Source organism: Prunus mume, linkage group LG1 (assembly GCF_029339155.1).
Source record: "Prunus mume cultivar Tortuosa linkage group LG1, ASM2933915v1, whole genome shotgun sequence".
In the NCBI taxonomy this organism is placed as follows: Eukaryota; Viridiplantae; Streptophyta; class Magnoliopsida; order Rosales; family Rosaceae; genus Prunus; species Prunus mume.
Window position 1 is genome coordinate 31,753,373 of NC_142698.1, and position 18,572 is coordinate 31,771,944.

The 18,572-nt window shown below is 33.4% G+C and overlaps 2 protein-coding genes and 1 pseudogene across 3 annotated transcripts; all 3 read left to right on the forward strand.

Moving 5' to 3' along the window:
* The first annotated feature begins 1,359 nt into the window (after window positions 1-1,359).
* Window positions 1,360-3,967, forward strand: LOC103329431 (borneol dehydrogenase, mitochondrial-like; annotated as a pseudogene). The gene is made up of 2 exons (XR_016122302.1): window positions 1,360-1,515; window positions 3,220-3,967. The product of XR_016122302.1 is annotated as a borneol dehydrogenase, mitochondrial-like (transcript).
* Window positions 3,968-8,783: 4,816 nt separating this feature from the next.
* On the forward strand, window positions 8,784-11,090 carry LOC103329013 (borneol dehydrogenase, mitochondrial-like). The gene is made up of 2 exons (XM_008231449.2): window positions 8,784-8,942; window positions 10,230-11,090. The coding sequence occupies exons 1-2, from the start codon at window positions 8,899-8,901 to the stop codon at window positions 11,002-11,004; spliced, it is 819 nt and encodes a 272-aa protein (XP_008229671.2). The 5' UTR covers window positions 8,784-8,898; the 3' UTR covers window positions 11,005-11,090.
* A 2,447-nt stretch (window positions 11,091-13,537) lies between these two features.
* On the forward strand, window positions 13,538-14,937 carry LOC103329003 (borneol dehydrogenase, mitochondrial-like). Its single transcript, XM_008231438.3, has 2 exons — window positions 13,538-13,677; window positions 13,996-14,937. Exons 1-2 carry the CDS (start codon window positions 13,640-13,642, stop codon window positions 14,768-14,770), a joined length of 813 nt encoding a protein of 270 aa, XP_008229660.2. The 5' UTR covers window positions 13,538-13,639; the 3' UTR covers window positions 14,771-14,937.
* The last annotated feature ends 3,635 nt before the right edge of the window (window positions 14,938-18,572 follow it).

Genomic DNA, 18,572 nt, shown 5'->3' on the forward strand with positions numbered 1-18,572 from the left:
ATTCAAAACCAAAATCCTTGTTTGATTGATTTTCTAACTGGGAATTTATCAGTTGCTTATAATTTGCAAGGTGAGGTATGCAAAGTGATAAGGTTGGATATTGGGTCTTTGTGGTTGTAATTCTTTTGGGTTGAATGGCTTATAGGTCGGGGCTTCTATTCGATTGGCAAAAAGCGATAAGGTTGAGTGGGATGTCTGAAAAGGCTTACACCAGATACGACAATTCCATGTATGTTGGTTGTTTGTAATCTGTCTTTATTTACCTAGTATTTAGGTATATTATCTTATATTTACCTAGTAAGTAGGTACATTATCTAATATCTATCTAATAATTAGGTATATTATCTTATATTTACCTAGTAATGAGGTACATTATCTTATATTTACCTAGTAATTAGGTACATTATCTTATATTTACCTAATAATTAGGTATATTATCTCATATTTACCTAATAATGAGGTAAATATTTGTTGGTAAGACATCATCAATAATACTCCTACTTTCATTGTTTTATATGAACTTTTTTTTATTTGTTCATATGCTTGAATCCTCACAAATCAACCTTATGGATAGGTACAGTTTTATGTTGGTGCTTGCCTATGGGTCTTAATTTTCATTGTAAGATAAAATATATGGGTCATTAATTTCATGACTTAAACTGTATTTTATCTATATATTAGGTAAATATTGCAATAGTTAATTGTTAAAGTATTTTACTTGACGAAAAGTTTTTTTTTTGGGACAGATGTGTTATGGCGGCAATAGAAGGATTCAAAATTTAAAATATGAAATCCATTTAGAAAGAAAGAATCGATACTTTAATTTGGATTTTTAATTAATGTTCTTTTTTTATTTACCTCAAAGGATAAATTGATACAAGAAAAAATTAATAAAAGTCAATGGACCCAAATCTACAGCTAAAAAGGTGTGGACTAAATCCAATAACGGATAGAGATTTTGGACTTAGATTGAAGAATCCCTTGTTTTTAATTATTTTAAGTTGTTTGAATAAATGTTTGTGTAAAAGGAAATGTGAAACTTCCTTGTGCAAGAAATTATTTTGCAAAATATACAGAGGGAGAAGGGTAGGTTGCGGGTGGGCATGGGGTGGTTTGGTTGTAGGGACAAGAAAAAAAACATAGGGAGAGCATAGGGAGGAGAGAGGGTAGAGGGAAAGAGAGATAGAGAGGCTAAATGGATTTTTAATGGATTTTCATAAATAAAAAATATTTATTTATTTATTTAATTCTCACGTTATGATGTGATTGGACATGTGAGCCCTACTTATCTTCCGCATCAGACACTTTTTCATTTAGAATTTTAAAACCACAGGAACTCCAAACTAAGCCTTATAAATACAGCTACAAATCTACAACAAAGTTACACTCGGAAGTCCAAAGGAGAGCTTAGAACGAGTTTGGTGAAGGTCTCAAGAAGCAAACATTCTTGTTATAGAGGTTTAAAGGAGTGATGACTATCGGAAATTTCTCTTTACTTGCTGCTGCTGCAAGAAGGTATATTATAATTTATATATGCATCTATTTACCTCGTAGATGTCATGAATATGGCTCTGGTAACTATCATGGCTGTGTCCTAAATTTCTTTTTGAATTCTAATTATGTTTTAAAAAAATAATAATAAAAAGAGGATGGATATAAGATGGAAAAAGAAATATAATTAATTGATTTCAATCCTCTTTGTGGTTGGATTTTTGAAGCATTTTCAGTTTCTAAAGAAGTCCTTACTTTGTTTCATTATAACTTTTATATTAAATGAATGTTTTATATATTTTTATTTCATGAAAAATAAATGAAAATAAAATCTATAAAATAGACCCAAGGGTGTACTAAATGACTATGGTGGGCTGTAGCCCAAGTTGATTTTGAAGGGAAAAAAAGGTCTATTTTATAAGGCCCGCCAGCAAGAAGTTTGCTGCCTTTGGGCGAAAGGTTTTTTAAGGTTAAAAAAAAGGCTATATGGCCCACCATCAAATACAACACATAAGATTCGGGAAATGTATTTATAGTAAATTTAGGTTTTAGCCACAAAAAATTTTCACTTTTGGAAAAAGCCAAAACTTTTTCAAAAAGACAAAAAAATCTCTCAATTTTCAAACCAAAGACATGCAAATGTAAAGGATTCCTTAGGAAATCCAAAAATAAATAAGCAATTTTGTCTACTTTGGCTTCTTTTAAAAAATTTCTCTCTCCTTTGGTCTTTTTCAAAGTCTCCCCTTTTTTTTTTTTGGTCAAATCAATTTGTGTTCTCTGCTGCCCATGACAGTGTTAATGAAATATTCTTTTTTGAATAAAAAAGGGAAAAGCTATTTAATATTGGACGGTCTCCTCGTAAATCTTTTAATCCACAATTGTCGACGCAGTAAGTAATTGAAATTCACAAGTAGGAAGAGACTTTCAAAAATGAAACAGTATGTTAACTATTTTTTTGGTATTTACAACTAATATGTATATGTATATATGTGAAATTGAATTATTTATATTTTGCACTTTGTATATCTGAAGCTTATTTTGGTTGATACCAAGAAATTTAATATGTATTTATTTTATGATAAATCTTATTGAAAATTGGTCAATAGAGCTATGAATTAGAGCAGTTTATATGATTTAATATATATTTTTATTTATAGAAAAACTACAAAATCTGTAAGTTAAAAAAAATTATTAGATTTTAAGCTATAATTTTTAGGTAGCTCACCCATTGATAAATTCCTAGTTTTGCCCTAGTCACATAAGGATATTGTACAGGAAAGACAAATAAATATTGAAGTTAATTACATTAAAACTCTTTGAGATTTATAAATATATATATATATATTTATACAAGTATTTATACAAGTGATAGTCTAAATTACTCTAATTAATCTAATCTTCATGAAAGGGAATTTGAACTTGGGGTCCAAAGGCAGGGCTCTTTGCCGTGTCAATTAAATTATGAACTTATGATTTAATCCTTACACCTTTGAGGAATACCATAGCACATTTAAATTATGAACCTATATTTGCTAATTATCTTACAAGAAGACCAGTGGAGACTAGGGATCGGAGACTAAAACTCTATTTTATTTCAAAATTTTCCTATGAAGTTCATTTTCCCCTTTGTCGTTCTAAATCCAACTCCTTAATTACATTGAGTGGAACACAAGACTTTCACCATTTGAGGAGTGATTTGAAACTCACACTGCTCTGTAAATACTGAAGGCTTGAAGGTAAAGTGGCCCTAATCACTGGTGGGGCGAGCGGCATAGGAGAGTCCACTGCAAGACTCTTCTCAAAACATGGAGCTAAAGTTGTGATTGCAGATCTGCAAGACGACTTGGCTGAATCTGTTTGCAGAGACCTAAGCCCTTCGTCCACTTCGTTTGTCCATTGCGATGTAACGAAAGAAGAAGATGTCGAAAACGCTGTCCAAACAGCCACAAACAAATATGGAGAGCTAGATCAAACATAACGAAAGAAGTGATTAGGGTAAATCTGGTTGGTGCGTTATGATCCCAGCTGGAAAAGGTAGCATAATCAACACTGCTAGTGTTTGTTCTACCATCGGGGGTTGCGCATCACATGCATACACAAGTTCAAAGCATGGTTTAGTAGGGCTGGTAAGAAACACGGCCGTGGAGCTTGGACAACACGGTATTCGTGTGAATTGTATGTCACCGTATGTAGTTCCCACGCCGTTAGCGAAGGAGTTCTTTAAGCTTGATGATGATGGAGTTCATGGTGCTTATTCCAACCTTAAAGGTGGGGTTCTTAGGGCAGAAGATATTGCTGAAGCTGCTCTTTACTTGGGAAGTGATGAGTCAAAGTATGTTAGTGGGCATAATCTTTTGGTAGATGCAGGCTACACAATTGTGAATGCAGGGTTTTGCATGTTTGAACAAGCTTGAGAAAAATGTTCAATGTAATAAGTTGGCAAAATAAATAATTTGCGCATAGTCTCTTACGAACCGTTACTTGTGATATTCATGTTTGCCACATTACATAGCAGCTTCCTCCAGTGGCAGTAATACTAAGCCAGGAGAAAGGGATGAAATAGTCCATTGTCTGAGATCATGGTAATATCTGAAGGATTCTGATAGCCTTGTTTATTGTTTCATGCAGAATTTGCAGATCAAATTGTATGGCTAAACATCACATTTGTGTACCTTAAAATGACCACCACCAATTTTTTGTCCCTTAAAATGAAGACAACCAATCCATTTTTTCTGTGCCATCACACGCATACCCTATCCTAATTGTACCTAAGTATATCTCTTAACACAAACACATGCCACACCTCGACATTAAACAAAATTGAACCTCCATTTCCGTGTATGAAAGAGAAGCACTAATTCACACCAGTTCTTTTTGTTTTTTGTTTTGTGTTTTTGCTTGGGAAAAACAAATTACAAAGAAGATCCTCTACGGATCTTTAAACAAAATTGTACCACCACTTCCATATAGCTGGCATGGCACGAAAGAGATGTTGTAAATATGTGGATGGCCCACAACTATTAGAATGAAGACTTTTGTGTGTTATAGGTGAAAGTGAAAAGACTAAAGTTAAGGCAGTGTAGAAAATGTTTACAACACCCGGTGAATTGCTTATCAAATTCACTTGCGATAGATGTAAATTTTCCCTGTAAGAGGAATCCTGAGCTGATGAAGCTAGACACATCAATCAGAAGAGAAAAAGTGTGAGAGAAATCAGAGAGTTAGAAAGTTTTATTTGAGAGAGGAAATTCTATTAGTGTAATACCATAACAGCAAATACAATCTCGCCCTAATATTCACTGGTACTTTCATACTTTGTCTATTTTATAACCAGAGAAGCAATAATTCACACAAGTATTTTTTTTCCTTTTTTGATGAAAACAAAAATTACAAAGAAGATACTCTACGAATCTTTAAATAAAATAAATAAAATTTGAAAATGTATAAAACCCGAGATGGGAAATTGATAAACCATATACAAATACCTTTTTTGGTTTTTTGGCTAAAATCAAGGGTCCCACGACTGCAACGTCGGTAATTATTTTATTTTCCTGCCCTATAGCTGATATGGTATGAAAGGGAAGAAAACTAAGGTAATTGTAATCTAACAGATGCTCAGTCTACTGCAATAATAATACTAATAAACATATCGAGATAATTATTGTTGTGAATGTGACACTGCTCGTAATGTTGTTAAACTAATCCACAAATGTTTTCACCCATATATTTGACGTTAAATTATGTTATTCATTTATATTATAATAACATGTAAGTTTATAATAACGTCATGTTGTCGTGCGTTAGTGTCTCATAAAAAATTTATCCTATAATTGTATTGAACATAATTGAGCTCAATCACATATGGTGTGAGTAGTAGTCGGTAGCACAAATAATTGTTCTAAATGTAAGCATATGATGTGAAAAGTATTCATAACGTGCTGCATAAAATTCACATGTGTTGTTTGAAAGTTCTAAATATAAGCATTTGGTGTGGTGTGAAGAGTATTTATAACGTGATGCATAAAATTCACCTGTGTTGTTTGAAAGTTCTAAATATAAGCATGTGGTGTGAAAAGTATTCATAACGTGTTACATAAAATTTACATGTGTTGTTTGAAATCAATTTAGGGTTAGTTTGGTATTTTTGTGCTTTTCAAAAAAAATAATAATAAAATTGCTTCTGTTGTGCTGTCAGAATAAATAGCTGTGAAATGAAGCAGTGAAGCATTTGGTAATCTATATTTGTAAAAATGTTGTGAGTATAAAAAGCAGTGTTATAACGTTTGGTAACTTTTTTCAAGAAGTGCTGTGATTGTGTATAATGACCAAAAAGGGTATGATATTGAAATTGATATTTATGTTTTTTTTAATTAATTTTTTTTAATATTTATGTTCTTTTACAATACATTTACAATTTTTTTTTTTATAATCTTAATAGTAAATTAGTAATATACACTAAAAAAAATAAAAGTAAAATTTGAGAAGGCCCCTTTTCTCCTTTTTCTTTTTCGCTCCTTAATTTTTTTTTTTTTTTTTCTCTCGACCCTTCTCCATCCTCTCCCTCCTCAGCCTCTTCATTCAACAAACCAACAGCCCAAAGGCACATCAACAACCCAGTCGCCACCATCCCACCATTTCTACCCACAAACCCTATCCCACCCAGTGCATACACCCACCCATCACGATCAAGAGATGCCTGCCTGGTAGTGCCTTTGCATACTGAATTTTATCATGCCCTATCCTCCCTCATATCCTTTTCTTTTTTTTTCATCATCCCCTCTCCAGTCTATCCCTTTCTACCCCATCCTAAAATTTGAAAAAAACACCCTTCATCCTCTGTCCCGTCAGCCTCCAGCCACCGCCTCCGCGCCTCACCTCAAGATCTCCTCTGCCCAACGCCATAAAACAGATCTGGGTAGGTGTAGGTGCTGGTTTGGGTTGGGTTTGTGAGTAGGGATGATGGGTTGGGTTTGTTGAAATGTCGAAAAAATAATTTGGAGATATAAGAGATCTGTGAGAAAAATGAGAGATTAATGGAGAGTGGGAAGAGAGAGCTACAGAGGACTGAGGTAGGAATGGGTGATCGTGAAAAATGAAGAGGGTAAATCCGTCATTTTAAAAATAAACGAGGACAATACGGGCATATTGAAATATTCATTAAAGAACCCCGCATGTTTCCATTCGCATCAACTTTTAAAAGCAGCATCTCAGGTAGGGTGGCATTTTAAACCGAAAAACCAAAACCGCAAAACCAACCCAATTTATCAGAATGAAACCGCAATGCGGTATTAAGAACCGAACCGCATTTGCGGTTGTATTTGATTTTCAAAACTTCAAACCGCAAAGTATAACCACACGGATGATGAAGTTGAATTTTACAAGGAAACGGAACATATGACAACTTGTAAGTAATTAGTTTATTTATACTAATGTTATTTATGCTTCTTCTTATAATAAAATGTATTACACTATGTTGTTTTATTTGTAAATAACATTGGTACTCAAACAACACAACGGGTTCTTCAAATCCACTCACCACCAACACTTGAGTTTGTAACTTTAGTTTGTAACATTGGTGCATTGCATTTTCCTTTTAGTTTGTAACTTTAATTAACTTTGAATTGAATTTTTCTTTTTTGTTGTAACTTTAATTCATTTTGCTTTGCATTTTCCTTTTGGTTTATAACTTTAACGGATTTGGAATTGGAATGCTTGAGAAGTTTAACTTTAATTGGAATGCTTGGAATTGTAACTTTAATTTTCTTAGGTTGTGAATGCTTGAGAAGTTGATGAGATTGTGAATTTATATATGTTTGAGAAATTGAGGTTGTGTATTTATTTATTTAGGTTGTGAATTTATATTTTTGTGAATGCTTGAGAACTCGCGGTTTTAAACCGCTAATTGGTAATCGATCGCATTTTGCTTTATCGCGTAAACCGCAAAACGCGGTCGGTTTGTGGTTTCAAAATCACCAAACCGCAAATAGTCGGTCGGTTTGCGGTTTGAGTAAAAATTCGAACCGCAACCACCCTAATCTCAGTGCTTCTAAAAACAGTGACCTGCAATTTTGAAAAGAATTTTTATCACGAATGGTCTTTGAGTTTATAAAATTGTCACGAATGGTTTTTGAGGATTTTTTGTGACATTAATAGTCTTTAGCATTATGACTTTTTATCATAAATAATCCCTGCCATTAGAAATTCTGTTAAAGATAAGTAGAGCCCACATATCCAATCACATTGTGACATGTGGATGAAAAAATAAATAAATAATTTTTTTTAATGAATTTTTTTTTTTTCTGCAACTTTTCATCCCCCTTCCACTACTCCGTCTCTCTCCCCTTCTGCCCCCGCTTTCCACCCTCTGTCCCCTCTCTCCCCCCCTCTCTCCTCCCTGTCCTCTCCTTGTGGTAGAGAAAATGTATAGTCATAAAACTATATCTTTGTGGTAGAGAAAAGAGTGTATTGTTGATAATCATACAAAATAATATAACCCATTTTCAATAAATATAATAATATAACCCATATATCTTTCTACATCTTTGTATAGTTGTATATCATAACCCACAACCTGGGAATCTCCCTCTGTTCTTTCTTGCCCACTACACCTGCAAGAAAAAATGGTCTCTGGGATTCTTTTAATGGTCTCTGTTTTTTTTTAACACTGCCACCCTCAACCCAGCCCAACTCCCCTACCCTCTCCCTCTGTATTTTCTCTCCTCCTCTACCCCCTTCTGTTTTTAATTATTTTAAGTTGTTTGAATAAATGTTTGTGTAAAAGGAAATGTGAAACTACCTTGTGCAAGTGATTATTTTGCAAAATATACAAAAGGGAGAAGGGTGGGTTGCGGGTGGGCATGGGGTGGTCGGTTGTAGAGGCAAGAAAATAAACAAAGGGAGAGGGAGCGCATAGGAAGGAGAGAGAGAGAGGCTAAATGGATTTTAATGGATTTTCATCAAAAAAATATTTATTTATTTATTTATATAATACACATGTCATAATGTGATTAGACATGTAGACTCCACTTATCTTCTACATCAGACACTTAACAGAATTTCTAACAGCATGGATCATTTGTAATTAAAAAAAAAAAAAAACCTTAACGTTAATGACTATTAATGTCACAAAATAACCTCAAAGATCATTCGTGATAATTTTATAAACGTCAACAACCATCTGTAATAAAAAAATTAAAAAATAACTTTTGGAAAAAGCAGTTTTGTCTTCATTTACCAAACACTTTTTCATTTAGAATTTTAAAAGCACAACAACTCCAAACTAAGCCATATAAATACAGCTACTAGTCTACAACGAAGTTACACTCGGAAGTCCAAAGGAGAGCTTAGAACGAGTTTGGTGAAGGTCTCAAGAAGCAAACATTCTTGTTATAGAGGTTTAAAGGAGTGATGGCTATCGGAAATTTCTCTTTACTTGCTGCTGCTGCAAGAAGGTATATTATAATTTATATATGCATCTATTTACCTTTTTTTTCCCTCTTCACACCTCCTAAAATCTTATGATTTTCATTTTATCCTAACTCTTGTCCCAATTAAAACAAGATGATTGCATTCTTTTTTGTTTTTTCTTTTGTTGTCTAGGATGGTCGTAGTTGTCATGACTATGGCTCTGGTAACTATCACGGCTGTGTCCTAAATTTCTTTTTGAATTCTAATTATGTTTAAAAATAATAATAAAAAAAAGAGGATGAATTTAAGATGGAAAAGGAAATAGAATTAATTAATTTCAATCGGTCTTTGACTCCTGGCAAAAAAAAAACAAAAAAAAATGGGGCTGTGACTAATTAGTTATTTTCCACAGAAAACAACACTCAGTCAGTAGTTAGGCCGACTACAAATGGGGCTGTGACTTTGTATTCCTGAAGCTTATTTGATTGATGTCAAGAAATTTAATATGTATTTATTTTATGATAAATTTTATTGGAAATTAGTTAATGGAGCTATAAATTAGAGCGGTTTATATGATTTAATGTATATTTTTATATAGAAAAACTACAAAAATTGTAAGTTAAAAAAAATCATTAGATTTTAAGCTAAAATTTTTAGGAGGCTTTTTTTTTAATAAATACTAAATTTATTAGAAATAAAAAAATAATAGATAGTTGTATTCCATAAAAATAGGATTCATTATCTGATTATTCTTTTAATTTTAATTTTTTAATATGAAAATTTGTGAATTTACCATATTATCTTCATATAATTAATAATTTTAATTCTTAATGTTTGGATTAACCAAAGACATTTTATGGTATTTTGAATGTTTCACCATTCTTTGCTTTTTGTTATATATATATATATATATATTTATTTATTTATTTATACAAGCGATAGTATAAATTACTCTAAATTAATCTAATCTTCAAGAAGGGGAATTTTTGAAATTGGGGTGCAAGGGCAGGGCCTCTTTGCCATGTTAATTAAATTATGAACCTATGATTTAACCCTTACACCTTTGACGAATATCATAGCACAATTAAATTAGGAACCTATATTTGCTAATTATCTTACAAGGAGACCATTGGAGACTAGGGATCGAAGACTAAAACTCTATTTTATTTCATTGGTAATTTTTATATGAAGTTCAGTTTCCCCTTTGTCGTTCTAAATCCAACTTCCTTAATTACATTGAGTGGAACACAAGACTTTCACCATTTGAGGAGTGATTTGCCATTGTTATCATGTTTTATTTTGAAACTCACACTGCTCTGTAAATACTGAAGGCTTGAAGGTAAAGTGGCCGTAATCACTGGTAGGGCGAGCGGCATAGGAGAGTCCGCTGCAAGACTCTTCTCAAAACATGGAGCTAAAGTTGTGATTGCAGATGTGCAAGACGACTTGGCTGAATCTGTTTGCAGAGACCTAAGCCCTTCGTCCACTTCGTTTGTCCATTGCGATGTAACGAAAGAAGAAGACGTCGAAAATGCTGTCAAAACAGCAACAAACAAATATGGAAAGCTAGACATCATGTTCAACAATGCAGGTGTAGTTGGCATGACAAAACCCAACATCCTTGACAATGACAAGGCAGAATTTGAGCAAGTGATTAGGGTAAATCTGGTTGGTGCGTTTTTGGGGATCAAACATGCAGCTCGCGTTATGATCCCAGCTGGAAAAGGTAGCATAATCAATACTGCTAGTGTTTGTTCTACCATCGGGGGTTGCGCACCACATGCATACACAAGTTCAAAGCATGGTTTAGTAGGGCTGGTGAGAAACACGGCCGTGGAGCTTGGACAACACGGTATTCGTGTGAATTGTGTGTCACCGTATATAGTTTCCACGCCGTTAGCGAAGGAGTTCTTTAAGCTTGATGATGATAAACTTCATGGTGCTTATTCCAACCTTAAAGGTGGGGTTCTTAAGGCAGAAGATATTGCTGAAGCTGCTCTTTACTTGGGAAGTGATGAGTCAAAGTATGTTAGTGGGCATAATCTTTTGGTAGATGGAGGCTTCACTATTGTGAACGCAGGGTTTTGCATGTTTGAACAAGCTTGAGAAAAATGTTCAATGTAATAAGTTGGCAAATCCTCATTTCCGTATATTAAATTAATAAATTAAATTGTTTCAACATTTCTAGACAACACATGCTATCTTGTTTCATGCATAATTTGCAGATCAAAATTGTATGGCTAATATCACATTCTGTGTACCTTAAGGACCACTAAGCCTTTTTCATGTGCCGTCACAAACAAATGTCAGAGTCACCAAACAAAATTGAACCACCACTTCCATGTAGCAATAATTCGCATGGTATGAAAGAGAAACAATAATTCGCATGGTATGAAAGAGAAACAATAATTCGCAGAAGTCTTGTATTTTTCTTTACTGAAAAAAAAAATTACAAAGAAGACCTGCAGATCTTTAAATTAAATAATAAGTCAAATTTTAAACTTTACAAAACCTGAGATCGGAAATTGATCAACAATATACTGTATACAAATACATTTCTTGGCCGTTTGGCTAAGATCAAAGGTCGCACGACTGCACATGTGGGTAATTCTTTTATTTTGCTGCTCTATAGCCGACATGGTATAAAAGAGAAGCAACCTAATAGATGCACATTCTACCACAAAATAATAATATAACATATCAAGAAAATTATTGTTGTGATTGTAACACGGCTTGTCCGCAAATGTTTTAACACATTTATATATATATTAATGTTTTTTTGAAGATTTTTTATTATTATTGAGAGAGACGATAACATACTAAATTCACACAGAACAATGATGGTAGGACTCGGACTTAGAACTTTTCATGGAGTACAATTACAACAAATCCCTACACTAGTGGGTCTAGGGACGGAGTCTTATTAAGGCCTGAAGGGGCCTGGGCCCTCCCAAAATTTTGACACAATTTAATATTTTTGGTCTTCGCTTTCTATTGATTTAGGAAGCATGCATAATAATTATTGCTTGTGGCCCCCTCAAAATAAAGAAAAGATGTGTTTCTCTTTACAAGTAAAAGACTGAGTGATTTCTTCACAAAATAGTAAGATTAAGTGATTTTAGAGCCCACAATATATTAATAAAAATAAAAGCATCCAATCAAATGAAGTTTCAAAAAATCTCCTTTATCAAATAGGAAGTAGAGTTTTTCCCAAATAAAAAAGGATTGGGGTTTTAATTTTCATTCTTATAGTTATATGTTTTGTATCTTATATGTTCTATGCATAGAATATGATTTTTTTTTTTTTTTTTTGGTGTGGTATAATTTATGAATCAAGTCCTTAATAAATTTTGTAATTGATTTGTAGATGAAGAAACAACCTAGAAGAAGAATTTCTCACGGAACTCTTTGATTATGTACATCGAAAGGGAAATTGCAGAAAAGTTTAGCATTGACTCAATCGTAGATGGTTTTGGAGATATGAAAGAACGACAAGTGTTATTTTGAAACCTAATTGAATAAACAATTTTTTTCTGCCTTTTATTTTTCCAAACATTGTTAAGGTTGAAAATTTGAAATTTTTTAATGTCTTGTTTGGTTTATATGTTGTCCCCCACAACACATAAATTCCTGGCTCCACCATTGAGTGGGTCCTTTCACATATATATTTTAATGTTAAATTAAGGTCATACGTCCATATTAAACATGTAAATTCATAATATCATGAGTGCTGTGTTAATGTCCCACCAAAAGTTTGTTGTAATTGTATTGAATATAATTGAGTTCAGTCAGGGTTGATCCTAAGATTTTGAGAGCCCTGTTCGAAACTTAAACTGGAGACCTCACACAATCTAATATGAAAATACTATAAAATAAAAATTTGCCATAACTTTAATGTCATAAAATAATTTTTTTTTTAACTAAAATTCATCATCAATTAGCATGTAATACCAATTACAAATCAAATTCATAAATTTTTTAGTGTTTTCATTTGATAAAGTTAAATATTAGTATGTTCGGGAAAAAAAAAAAAAGAGTTCAAGAGAAAGAAGAAGATATGAATTTATTTTATTTTTTATTTTTTTGTTTTGAGTGGAAGAAAATACTTTGTTTTTGTTTTTAGGAGAAAGTATATGGGTGTGATATATAGTGCTTTTAGTTTAGTTGGATCTTTCCCTTTGTTTTTTAACATGCTTCTGTTTTTTTAATAATTATTTTAAATTTTGTTGTTATAATTAAAAAGGAATAAAAACATGAATGGAGACATCACTGAAACACGAACTTAGTCCTTGTACCAAGATGTATGCACTATAAATGAGCTCCACCAATACACTTTTGTGTCAATGTACTGCACGCTGAAGTATACATACAATTTTTATAGTATTAATATATATATATATATATAATATAAAATAAAATAAAAAATTTGAAGACCCTGTGTGGTAGGGCCACATGCACCATGCCAGGGCCGGCCCTAAGTTCAATCAATTATGGTGTGAGTAATAGTTGGTAAGCACAAATTATTGTTCTAAATATAAAACATGATATACATGCATGTCGTGTGAAATGTATTCAACACGGTGCACAAAATCCACGTGTTTTTTGAAGTGCACTTATAAATACAGCTACAAGTCTACAACAAAGTTTCACTGCGAAGTTCAAAGGAGAGGTTAGAACGACTTTGGTGGTCTCCAGCAGCAAGTGAATATTATTATTAGAGAGGTTTAAAAGATTGGTGACCATGGGAAATTTCTCATTACTTGCTGCTGCTGCAAGAAGGTTTGTGTTCTTTTGCTTTCTAGGATGACTAAATGCAAATTCTAAATTTCTATCTGAATTCTTATTATGTTTAAAATAATAATAATAATAATAATAGGATTTAATTGATTTCAATCATTAGTAAGGCAATTTAGATTTTTAATGAATGCCAGATGGAAAATTTCAAAGCAATGGGATGGGACGATATATAAATATTTGTTAGGTGCAAATAGAATTAATTGATCGGTTTATTTTCCCTCAGAATGTCAATACACTAAAATGACATTGTTATTTATTTGTGTTTTTGGTGAAACTAAACGCTCTGCGTTAATATTGAAGGCTTGAAGGTAAAGTGGCACTAATTACTGGTGGCGCGAGCGGCATAGGAGAGTCCACTGCAAGGCTCTTCTCAAAACATGGAGCTAGAGTTGTGATTGCAGATGTGCAAGACGACTTGGCTGAATCTGTTTGCAGAGATCTAAGCTCTTCGTCCACCTCATTTGTCCATTGCGATGTAACAAAAGAAGAAGACGTGGAAAACGCTGTCAAAACAGCTACAAGAAAATATGGAAAGCTAGACATCATGTTCAACAACGCAGGCACGGGTGGCATAGCAAAACCTAACATCCTTGACAATGACAAGGCAGAATTTGAGCAAGTGATTAGGGTAAATCTAGTTGGTGCGTTTTTGGGGATCAAACATGCAGCTCGCGTTATGATCCCAGCTGGCCAAGGGAGCATAATTAACACTGCTAGTGTGTGTTCCACCATCGGGGGTGGCTCATCACATGCGTACACAAGTTCAAAGCATGGTATAGTAGGGCTGGTGAGAAATACGGCCGTGGAGCTCGGACAACACGGTATTCGTGTGAATTGTGTGTCGCCGTATATAGTTGCCACGCCATTGGCGAAGAACTTCTTTAAGCTTGATGATGATGGAGTTCTTGGTGCTTATTCCAACCTTAAAGGTGCGGTTCTTAAGGCAGAAGACATTGCTCAAGCTGCTCTTTACTTGGGTAGTGATGAGTCTAAGTATGTTAGTGGGCATAATCTTGTGGTAGATGGAGGCTTCACTATTGTGAACCCAAGGTTTTGCATGTTTGAACAATCTTGAGAAAATGTTCAATCTAATAAGGTGGCAAAAGAAATAAAGGAATGCTTAAACGTGTATGGCTTTAAATAATGCAGTGGTGAACGACTTAGTGGGTCTCCAGGACAGCCATGTGTACTAGCCCAATGTATTGTTTGTCTCTTTTACTTAGTTTTCTGCTTGGACTTTGAGTCTCTGTTGTCTAAAACAACATTAGCCAAACTGAAAGAGGCCCAATTATTCATTGAACTCACATATAATCCAATCCAAATAACCAAACACTCAATTAAACATAGATATCTACAGAGGAGGTGCCCATCATATTTCTCTTCAAACATCGATTTTTGGGTTCAAGTGATGTACCATAGTTGCAAGATTGAACATATGAGGAAAGAATATATATTTTTGTTTATTTTTAAATTGGGGAAAGATTATAGACCGTGAGGTGGGAAGATAGGTGTTTACGAAGGTTTTTGGGGAAAGAAAAGCTTGCTGAGACATTGAAAAGGAAAAAGAGAGACTAATGAATATCTAGAAGATAACTCAATTGGGTTTTTTTCTCTTTTTTAATTGTCCCTGATGTCATTGGACTAGATTCAGGGAAATTATTGCGGGAGAGACGGGTTATAGAAAATTTATTTTCTAGAGTGATTTTCCTCATATCTTTTCAGGCTTAGCTTTTTAGTTGGCTCAGCCCAATGGTTAAGTTTTTTTTTCATGTATGCCATATTGTTATTGGGATGTCTCCCTTTACATATTGTACGTGTTCTTTATATCGTTTTTCCTATTAATATAAAAAACAATTTTTTATCAAATTGTGAGGAAATTGAGCTTTGTGATGTGTCAACTTTAAGTTTCTTGAATTAAATATGCAAAAATTAAGGTGGAGAAGATCCAAGCAGAGGATTCGGATCTCATGAGAAAAATCCTCAAACTTCAATCGGTTTCTTGCAATATTTTACTATGTTGGTGCTTTGTTAGTTGAAATTTGTTTTCGTTGTTTTTTCCAATGGGCTACTAGAAAATCTGGAAAGGAACCAAGTTATCATGCCTCAAATAAGGATGACTTGTACTATATATCTATCAACGGAGAGAAACTCTCATGCAACGGGGATACTACTTTTTGCTATTTCCGACCAATAACACAACGATAGCGTGTGAGATAATTTTTCCATATATCATTGTATTATTGGCCAGGAATAGAAAAAAGTGTTATCCCCATTACAAGATAGTTTTTTCTTATCAAGGATGTTATCCCCATTACAAGAAAGTTTTTTCTTATCAAGAATATGATCGCTACCTTGGAAAGAGAACCTCATATGTCGAAGTTTATGTTGATAAAAAAGAGATGTATTATTGGCCTTAGAATGTTCTTGCGAAAATGATAAAAAGGAGAAAATGATAGAGACAAGGTTAATGAAACTTCCCTTGTACCACAAGCCAACCGGTCAATGCCAGATTCTCCTCCTAGTTATTAGCTTTCTTGTAGTACAAGGATTCAATCTGAGTACTAGTGGTGGACGCACGTTGGGACAAGAGGGGTCACATGACCCCTTGGGATGCTGGAAATCTGGCGGTGGACTCCACCGACGACCTCTTGTGTGCAACGTGCTTGATGAAAGTCCCATGTGGGCTTGCTCTGTCCTGCTCTCTAAACTTCTACCAGACGCATCTGCTCTGCTTTGGCATCACCACAACTTGAACTTTTTTTGGGTTGCAGAGGCAGCGAAGAAGATGATGTTGGTGATTTGCCCTAGCTTATGCCTTATTTTAGTTGAAACTTGAAACTCACCGTTTCACTAAAAAGTCTGGGCCATGTATAAGTCTGGCCCAAATTTTTGTTAATAAAACCCTTTTAACCTTTTAGTCTATACCCAGTGATATATTTAACTAATATATTAGTACAATAATAATTTATAAAAATTAATAAATATATTATTTTAATTTTCGTATACGTGCCGTACTCATATCCTAATTTTGGAGAATTGAATAAATGTACTATCTTTATGCTTTTTAGTGTTATTTTTTTTATTAAAAAAATGTCGACACTTTTACACTGTTACCCCTTGAACCGAGAATCCTAGATCCGCCACTGCTGAGTACATAATCTTTTCCTACCATAAGTTAGACTTTATGCACTCATATAAATATGTACTTTGTACAATTGAATAATACAAGGAAATGCAATTTCTATACAGATGATCATATTAGTTGTACTTTGCGCAGCGTCTCTTATGTACCATTTCTTGTGATATTCATGTTTGTCACAAAACATAGCAGCTTCCTTCAGTGGCACTAATACTAAAGCCAGGAGAAATGGATGAAATAGTCATTATCTGATATCATGGTAATATCTAAAGTAAATAATCAATTGATTTCGTGTCATGCATTAGCATTTTTACTCTCCATTACATGAATCATGATATTATGTCACAGGCCCAGTGGCCCACATATTTTTCAAAGAAAATATGATTTGTTCATTGGCTGTATATACTTAGATTCAATTTTATAAATTCAAAAACAGATTTTAAGTCTAAAGTTCAAAAAACACGTTTGGTAAACCCATTTTAAAAAATAAAAAACAACCCCATTATTTTATATAAAAAAAGAAAAAAAAGAAGAAGAAATTTTATAGTTCTCTCTCTCTCTCTCTCTCTCCTTCCTCCCTCTCTCGTCTCTATCTTTCCTCCCTCTCCCATCTCTCTCTCTCTCTTGTTAATTTCAATTTGGGAATTTAGGGTTTCTGATTTTTTTATTTTAATTTCAATTTTTTTAGATCTTAAAAAAGTTTTTATTCATCAATTTAATGGTTTCCTAAAAATATATTGCATTTAATTAACTCCTTCAATCTTGACGATTGAATAAAAATAGGTTATTATGATTTCATAGTTTGGAGTTCAATACCAAATAAGTTTTTACAGCTTAAAATCACTATTTGAAAACTCATCTTTTTAAAAAGAATTATAGTTTTTTAATTTACTATAAATATTAAACGTAAAAGGCTTCAACTTTTATTTTTACAAAGACTTTAAAATCAATGGACTGGCCTGAGTGGGGTATTACAATTCTGTTACTTTTTATTTTGTTGTCGGTGGATTTGTAGACGGTGAGCTGTAGCTTCGTCAATTGGGATATCATAGCATCAATTGCTTTATATCAATCTCTTTTCTATAGAGAAAACAGTGAATTCATTAAACATGCTAGAAGGTGGCAGACATGTATCCACTTGTTTCTTGTTTCATGCTGCAGGCTTTGCAGATCAAAATTGTATGGGTATATATTTACATCAATCACATTATATGAAGACCACCAATACTTTTTCCTGTTCCAAAGCATGCGTGTTCTAATCGTACCATCACTTCCATGTAGCTGCTGGCATGGACCATGGCATGAAAGAGAGAAGACAATACAATCTAATAGATGCTCATTCTACCCCAAAATAATAGTAATAACAATAATTTGTAACACGGCTCTTAATGTTGTTGTTAAAATACATATGTATTAATGTTAAATTATGTCATGTGTTCATATTAACATGGAAATGCATAATACCACGTCGCGATGTTAATATTACACCAAAAATTTCTCTTACTCATATAGAATATAATTGAGTTCAGTCACTTTGAGCATCCACAGTGGGGGGTGTATATGGGGGTGTATGTTAAATATACACTCCAAGTCACCGGAATTGTCTCTAATGGGGGGATGTAAATGGATGTAAATATACATCACCACTATGGGGATGTAAAATAAAATGTATATTTACATCTACTTTTACATTCCTTGCTGGCGGGACCCACTCGAGAAAAGAGAAGAAAACTAAAGA